Consider the following 8376-nt stretch of genomic DNA (forward strand, 5'->3'; position numbering starts at 1 on the left):
AATCAGAACACTAATATTAAAATTTTCTTTTTCTTATATAACTTTTTTAAAATTATATGAAGAAAACTAAATTTTGCTAGCAAAAATTGTTCTTATATTATATGATTATATATAGTATATGTTTATAATACAATTACTATACATAATATAAAAATTATCAAATAATTCTAGCTATACCTCATTTTCATAAAAAGAAAATACAACAAATGACTGATTAAAATTTTAAATGTGTGATTAGAAAGCTAAAAAATCTACTTAAATTAAAAGATAAAAAAAATAACTGTAAGACGATCTTAAATACATAAATAAAGATATAACCAATGGATATAGCGAAGCTTGAATAAACAAACATTTCATAAAAGCATTTTGGTTAGGGAGTAATCCGAAAAATTAATATTATGAATTACTATTAGCAGAGACATAAAAAGTGCCAATAAGCTCATTCTTAATTTTCAGTGCGTATTTAGACAAGGATTCGTAAGTTTTTTTTTTATGGAAAGGATTTGCAAGTTATACTATCAAAATTTATTATAGTTAAGATGTCATTTTCACGATAATAAAAGAAAACATGAAAATTATTGACTGTTCGTTTTTATTTTTCTTTTCAACAGTTATTACTAATATTATTTATATCAACCCATACATGCATGGATATTTGTCGGCAGCTGACCTGTTAGGCCGATTGTATATAGATGTATTATTAATCTATTTATTATTTTTATTCCTTAGACTCAAACCCCCTTGACGGTAACGAATTTCTAATATCCTATAAAATTTGGCTCGGTACTATTTTAATAGATGATGTCTCATGAGTCATGAGAAATTTTATTAAAAACTTGTAAATATACACAAAAAGTCCACAGGTGAAAGTAGCGGGAAATAATGATATGGTGAAAGCTCGGTTGCTTATTATGATCATTTTTGGGGGTCCACTTGTCCAATTCTACAAGAAATTAAAAGATCAAGAAGAAAATACACAAAAGTACATACCTCTGTGGGTCCTCTTAATTCCAAAAATCTATAATTATGACAATGACTAAATAAGAGGAATCCAATAAGACAGTCAAAAACTTGTTATCAATGACATGATTATCTTGTATATTTTGATTTTCAATGAATATTTGCATTCCACTGATGAATCATTATCAATCATATAAATAAATTTAATATAATATTTTAATTTAAAATCTTAAAATTCAGATATATGATTTTTACTTTTTACATTCTTATTCGATATAAATTTTATCTCACTTATATTATAACATTTCAAATTAATCTGAAGTAATTTATTATCTTGTTTTAATAAATTAAAATAAATATAATATAAATATTTTAAAATATTAATCATTTGATATTTTTTTTGTTGTTCAATTTTTTAAAAAATTAACAAAAACGTCTTAATAATAAAAATCATATTTTATATTATATTATAAAAATAATATAATAATTATTAAATTTATACTAATATAATTTTATCAATTATATATATATATATATATATATATATATATATATATATATATATATATATATATATATATATATATATAAACTTACTCAATTAAGAGGTGTCCAGTGATAAAGATGAAACAGCATTGGCCTCGATAAGGGCGATTCTACAAAAATATTTTCATCATTGTAATAGAGATTATAATAGTAAGTAATTGGTTGAGGTTTTTAGACACATCTATCAGCATTAGCATCAAAGCTCCTCATCTCTCCCAATTACCAAAATCAGAAGTAAGAGAAGGAACGTTGTAATTTTGAAAGGACAGTTGCTAATCTTCCTGTGAAAAGTCATATTCCGACATCTGTACAATTCGACAAAGATGTTGAAAATTTCCATGGTTTAAACTTGCACGTGGTATTTTCCAAATAAAAAATTATATAGACCGAGTACAGTTAATGACTCAAAATTACTCGTCACAAATTATTTTGTACAAATTAATCTCAAGAGAGATCTATGTTCACAAATTAAAGTATTAGTTATTACACTAGCGATTCAATTCAATGTCTCTAGTTTCCAAATTTCATCTTCCCTTCAGCAAAAGAGGCAAACTTGTACATGAAACCCAGTAAGAATTGAATTCTCTATTTCAAGCTATTGTTACTGTTCCAACAACTCACTTCATTATTTTTCCTTTGGTCTGGTTCGAAATTCCCTTTCATCCATCATATTCTCTTATGTTAACAATGTAAATTAATAAAAACACATCGCAGGAATACGGAAAATCATTTTTATATACTCGCGGGGCAGGTAATTTGATACAATAATTTACGTATAAGAAAAAGAGACAACGTACAGGGGCATCATTATTCATGAATAATGACACCTCTCCTAATACGAAAACCATAGTATTAAATATTTTTCTTCACCTCTAGTCCAGTAATAAACATGCATACACATTTATTTCTTTAAATGTAATTGATTAATAGAAATAATCAGAGAGAAGGTTCTAATTGAATTATTAAATTGTTAGACACATGTGTCACCTGGTTTCTTAAAAACTGTTGCAAAGACACAAGACAAGAACAGCACGAATGAGATGAGATCCACTGACTCTGTTTGTTTTCGAGTTTTCAGAAGTCGCCACTCTCACTTTCCTTCCTTAATAACTGGGTTTCGTTTCAACGTCACTTCACTTCTACACTGTGTTCAGAGCCACCGAGACTGACTTCAACAATTTTTTTTCTGTGTTGAGCACCGGAGCAGCGTTTTCCGGCGGGTTTTGGTGGCTCCGGTTGATGACGTGGTTTTTCCGTGACCAAAATCCATCTGGGTTTTGGGATCATTGACATGTGGAATTGAGTCGGTGACTCGGTGGAGTAGTGTGACTTGTGAGCGAAGATGTTCAGATGGAAGAGTGAGAGACACAGGGTCAAAGCTGTTTTCAAACTCCACTTCCATGTCACCCAGGTAGCTTAGCTTGGTTTCATTTCACAATGAAAGTAACCATTGATTAAATTTTGTACATTTATTGATTTAATTTAGTTTAAGGGGCTAATCTCCCTGACATGACGAATCTAAGGTTCGAATTTCTGCCTGGAGAGGTGTTCATGTTTAGTATCTTATAGTGCCTCGAACAGAATTGTCTCTGAAGGAGGATGCAAGTGGGAAATAAAAAAGAAATATTTCAATTTAAGTTTAAAAAGGGTATAATTTTGTTGCCATTTGTTCTGTTTGATTTTGATGATGGGGGTGCAATGCAGCAACTGGGTTTTGATTTTGATTTGAGATGGTGAAAGGAGAGATTTTTACTTTGGTTTGTGTGATTTTCAGATGGTGCAATCTGCGGTGGATGGTTTGGTGCTGTCTATAGTTCCAGGGGACATTGGAAAGGTAACTACGAGGTTAGAGAAAGCAGCAGTTCGTGGTGGAGTTTGTAGATGGGAGAATCCTGTCTACGAAACAGTGAAGTTTGTTCGGGAGCCAAAGATTGGGAAATTCAATGAGAGATTATATCATTTTGTGGTTTCAACGGTATGGAGTTTGAAATTTTCTGTTTGTGGTTGGTTGTTTGGTTTGTTATGTGTCAGATTGTGATCTAGTTTCTGTGTAGGGGTTATCAAAAGCTAGCTCCTTTGGGGAAGTTTCTGTGGACTTTGCCGAGTATGCTGAGGCTACAAAGCCCTCCACTGTCTCTCTTCCCATCAAGAATTCTCATTGTGATGCCGTCTTGCATGTTAGTATTTGGTCTCTCTCTTTTCCTAATAAAATAAATTGAGTAGAATGCGAAATTTACTGCAATGCTGATTTCAGTGATTCTGATTTGTTGCTTAATGGACAGGTATCAATCCAGAGACTACAAGAAAATAATGATAAAAGGTACAAGGGAGATTACTACTATTGTTATTTTTACTTTGCAGGTTATAGAGTTTGCCTCTAGCTCAATTGTTTTTTGATGATGGGGTTTCTTCTTGTCAAATAACATTTGCAGAGAGGAAGAGGATTGTGAAGATGCCAAACTAAAAGCCAATGATAGAAGTTTGAGGACCTACTTAAGCAATGGAGAGATAGACGCAAACTCTAAAATTGATTCTTCTGAAGTAAGGTTTCACTCATTGGGGTTAGGAGCCTTGGAATCACTTTGGCTTGTTTATGTATCCTGGTCTACAAAATAAAAAATAACTTTTCTTTTCTGTCTGAACATTCTTTCTTTGAAGATTGATGGGGGGAGGGAGGGATTGGTATCTCTATATTTTACAATCATGTTTCATAATTGAAAATTTCCTCAATATATAAACTCAACAGTCATGTCCTTTCTAAGTGCAAAGGTTATCTGCTTTCTTTCCTTCTGTGGAAATTATTAAACTTCCTCTTTCTATGTTTCACAGGATGTGTCTGCCAAAGCAAACACCAATGGAGCTGCACTGAGTGCTGATTGTAGAACATCTAGTGGTTCTGACATTACATTGTCAAGTTCTGATGGCAGTTCCGGACTTGATACTCTGCGAGAAAATGGATTAAGAAATGGTGGCATCCACCACAACGACCATGGTTTTCTTTCAGAGGCCAGCCACCCTTCAGAGCCCCAAAAGCCTGCTGTAAATGCCTCTGCAGTAATGTATGATATTCATCAGAGATCACACTGGGACTGGTCAGCTCGCTCAGAACACAGTTTGAGTACCGACAGTTCAACTAATGGTTCTCAGGATGTGTTTCCTAGGGAAAGATCCCATCAAACATCTGATATGGAAGTTGAAAGACTCAAGGCTGAACTTGCTGCATTGGCCAGGCAGGCAGATGTGTCAGACTTGGAACTACAGACTCTTAGGAAGCAAATTGTAAAGGAAAGCAAAAGAGGACAGGAGCTCTCAAAGGAAATCATTAGCTTGAAAGAGGAAAGAGATGCACTCAAGCTTGAATGTGACAATCTCAGATCTTTTCGCAAACGAATGGAGGAGGCCAAAGTGAGTAACAGACCTCAATTGGATAGTGGGGATCTTTGTACTCTTGTTGAAGAAATTAGACAAGAATTGAAGTACGAGAAGGAGCTGAATGCGAATCTCCAATTACAGTTAAAGAAGACACAAGATGCAAATTCTGAACTAGTTCTTGCAGTGCAAGACCTGGATGAAATGCTGGAGCAGAAAAATAGTGAAATATATAGTCTTTCCAATAAACATGAAGAGGGTAAAAACTCCCATGAGTTAGCGGGAAAGCTCTCTAATTGTGAAACAGATGACGAAGAACAGAAAGAGTTGGAAGAGCTAGTTAAGGAGCACAGCAATGCCAAGGAGTCTCACTTACTTGAGCAAAAGATTATAGATCTCTATGGTGAAATAGAGATGTATAGGAGAGACAAAGATGAGTTAGAGATGCAGATGGAACAGCTTGCACTAGACTATGAGATATTGAAACAGGAAAACCACGATATTGCATATAAGCTGGAACAAAGTGAACTGCAAGAACAATTAAAAATGCAGTATGAATGTTCATCTCCTCCTCCTGCTGTTGATGACGTTGAGGCCCATATTCAGAATCTGGAAAATCAACTCAAGCAACAGTCTGAAGAATTCTCAAATTCTCTGGCTACTATCAAGAAACTTGAAACCCAAATAAGCAGATTAGAGGAGGAACTGGAGAAACAAGCCGCAGGATTTGAAGCTGATCTAGATGCCGTGACACGCGACAAAGTTGAGCAGGAGCAAAGAGCCATCCGTGCCGAAGAAGCTTTGCGAAACACCAGACATAAAAATGCTAACACTGCTGAGAGGCTTCAAGAAGAATTTAGAAGGCTCTCAACGCAAATGGCTTCTACATTTGATGCAAATGAGAAGGCTGCCATGAGGGCATTGACCGAAGCAAGTGAACTTCGTGCGCAGAAAAGACTAGTGGAAGCAATGCTGCACAAAGTTAATGAAGAGCTTCAGTCAGCCAAAGCTGAGTATGAGGTAAAACTGAATGAACTATCCAACAAAATAGACATGATGACAGCTCAGAAACAACAGATGTTTTTGGAAATTGAGGACAAGTCCAAGCAGCTTGAAAACCAGAAGACGCGTGAGGAACAAGTTAGTAGGGATTTCTCTGAAGAGATCCAAATGCTAAAAGCAGAAAATGAAAGGCTTAAAGTGGAGATATCATGCCTCTCTGAGCAAGTAGAACAAAAAGAAATGTTAAGAAATGACTTGGAGCTTATGAATAAATCACTTGAGGAATCTGAGGCTCAGTTACAGAATAGAACAGTGGAAAGCAATGAGCTGGTGAGTGAAATTGCTTTATTGAAGAAGGAAGCAGAAAGGTCACTTGATGAGCTAAATAGGATGAAGAATCTCAAGGATGAAAAAGAGATGGCGGGTAGAGTGTTGCAGTCAGAGTTAGAAGCACTTAGAGCTCAATATAATGACTTGAAAAGTTATCTTCTTGGGGATGAGGCTGAGAAAGAAAATCTGAGAAAGCAAGTTTTCCAGCTAAAGGGTGAACTAAAGAAAAAAGACGACGCATTAATCAACATTGAGAAGAAGTTCAAGGATAGCAATGGACGCACACAGCTTTCTGAGGGAACTAAAACAAATTCAAAGAACAAAAAGGGTGCATCAATTCCTCAGAGCTCAAAAGAAATGGCAAATCTGAGGGAGAAAATAAAAACACTTGAGGTAACTTCATGAATCCCAGTGGTTTCAAGAGATAGATAGGTCCTTTGACAAAACTGCTTGATTCCCAAATGCTAATTCTTCTATTGATATTTTCTTCTACTACACAAATTTTCATTCCTCTGCGTTTTCCACGTATAGTTTGTTTAGCTATGGCAGTTGGGGGGAGCATATAAACTAAAAGAGTTGTTTGTGGCAGGGCATGATAAAGTCAAAGGAAACAGCTTTGGAAATGTCAACTTCTTCATTTTTGGAGAAGGAAAGGGAGCTCCAATCCAAAATTGAGGAATTGGAGGACAAAGTGGAGGAATTCAACCACAGCATTGCTTTGCAAAAGGTATACAGTATACTGATTATTATAACACATAGCTCAAGCAATTTGCCAACTTAAAAATAAAAATTGAGCGTCTTAGTGTCAATTGGCATATCCATTAAAATGTACCGATGAATGATGGAAATAAGAAATTTTCAAATATATATATATATATATATATATATGATTAATCTTAGCCAAAGTTTCACATCAATTTTGGTTCCATAAAGTTTAAATCACAATTTACGAAGCAAGTCTTGCTTGCCTTTGTTGTCTGGTTTAAGTTATTATTATTGTATTGTCAGTATGAAGTTATTGAAACATATATCAGCAATAAATATAATTGGCTTGCACTTCAAACAGGTTGTTGAGGACAAGAATACTACTACTTCAAATGGTGTTGCAGTGTCATTATTCAAGAGGTGTGTTCTTTATCTTTTTCCTATAACTTGGAAGTACACATAGTTTAGTACTAGTTCTGACTACTTAGTTTGTCCGTGTTACTCTTGTAAACTTGTGAATTGAAGCTATTGGAATTCATTCGTTATTGATTACTTTCTGTCCGTGGCAGTGATGTACATTTGTCGGAGAAAGAAGCAGAAATATCCACAATAGATAGTAATGAGGGTGGCTACCTTTGTGAAACTTTAGCTGAATTATCGTTGTTGAAGGAAAGAAACAACTCAATGGAAACGGAGCTGAAAGAGTTGCAACAAAGATACTCAGAAATGAGTCTAAGATTTGCGGAGGTAGAAGGTGAAAGACAAAAGCTTGTCATGACTGTACGAAACCTCAAGAATGCCCGGAAGGCCCAAATGACTAGTTCATGATATCTGCTGTGGAAATAGTATAAGATGAATGAATTAATGTGTACAATGGCAGGATATGTATGCATTTTCTTCTCCTTTTCTTAGGTTTTTTCTCCCTCCCTTCCGAATCGTAAATGTGTGCCATAATAAGGGTACCGTTTTACAGAGTTGTCCTAGCAGTTTGTGATGTTTTAAGTTCTATAGTTACCAATAGTGCTCATCAGTTCTTTGATTGTATCTTTTCTTTTCTCTTTCTTATGCGTTTATATACATATTCTTTTATTGTATCCTTTAACTGATATATGATATAATACAAATGAGCATTTCTTTTATTGAATATAATGTGTACATCCTTTTTGTTTTGCATTTATATTTAGATTCTCATATTGCATTCAATTCAGGTGTTATGAACTTGTGATAAAAATGAGCATTTTCCCAAGTAATTGTTACTCACAGTAAAAGTGGACTGTGATTTCAGGTTATTTTTATTTAATGTCAGTAATTCAAATTTGGGAGTTATTACATTGAAGAAATTTTGTTGAGTCATTACTAATAATCTGAAAATTCACCAAAAATAAAAACTCATAATCTGAAAATTAATCTCAGTTATGCTATGAGAATATCCAGTCAATGATTAAAAGAATAAAAGTGAGCATA

The 8376-nt window shown here is 34.2% G+C and overlaps 1 protein-coding gene across 1 annotated transcript; it reads left to right on the plus strand.

The window, feature by feature from the left end:
* The first annotated feature begins 2447 nt into the window (after window positions 1-2447).
* On the plus strand, window positions 2448-8056 carry LOC100780280 (intracellular protein transport protein USO1). Its single transcript, XM_006580533.4, has 9 exons — window positions 2448-2917; window positions 3281-3481; window positions 3561-3683; window positions 3789-3826; window positions 3939-4047; window positions 4336-6600; window positions 6797-6934; window positions 7274-7332; window positions 7482-8056. The coding sequence occupies exons 1-9, from the start codon at window positions 2849-2851 to the stop codon at window positions 7738-7740; spliced, it is 3261 nt and encodes a 1086-aa protein (XP_006580596.1). The 5' UTR covers window positions 2448-2848; the 3' UTR covers window positions 7741-8056.
* Window positions 8057-8376: the final 320 nt, after the last annotated feature.

Source organism: Glycine max, chromosome 5 (assembly GCF_000004515.6).
Source record: "Glycine max cultivar Williams 82 chromosome 5, Glycine_max_v4.0, whole genome shotgun sequence".
Lineage (NCBI taxonomy): Eukaryota > Viridiplantae > Streptophyta > Magnoliopsida > Fabales > Fabaceae > Glycine > Glycine max.

What these genes read in the sequence shown, in the direction of transcription:
- LOC100780280 (XM_006580533.4), top strand. Translation starts at nt 2,849, where the DNA reads ATGTTCAGATGGAAGAGTGAGAGACACAGGGTCAAAGCTGTTTTCAAA. An exon ending in TCCACTTCCATGTCACCCAG is followed by an intron (nt 2,918 to 3,280) that starts GTAGCTTAGCTT and finishes TGTGATTTTCAG; the next exon opens with ATGGTGCAATCTGCGGTGGA. An exon ending in ATCATTTTGTGGTTTCAACG is followed by an intron (nt 3,482 to 3,560) that starts GTATGGAGTTTG and finishes GTTTCTGTGTAG; the next exon opens with GGGTTATCAAAAGCTAGCTC.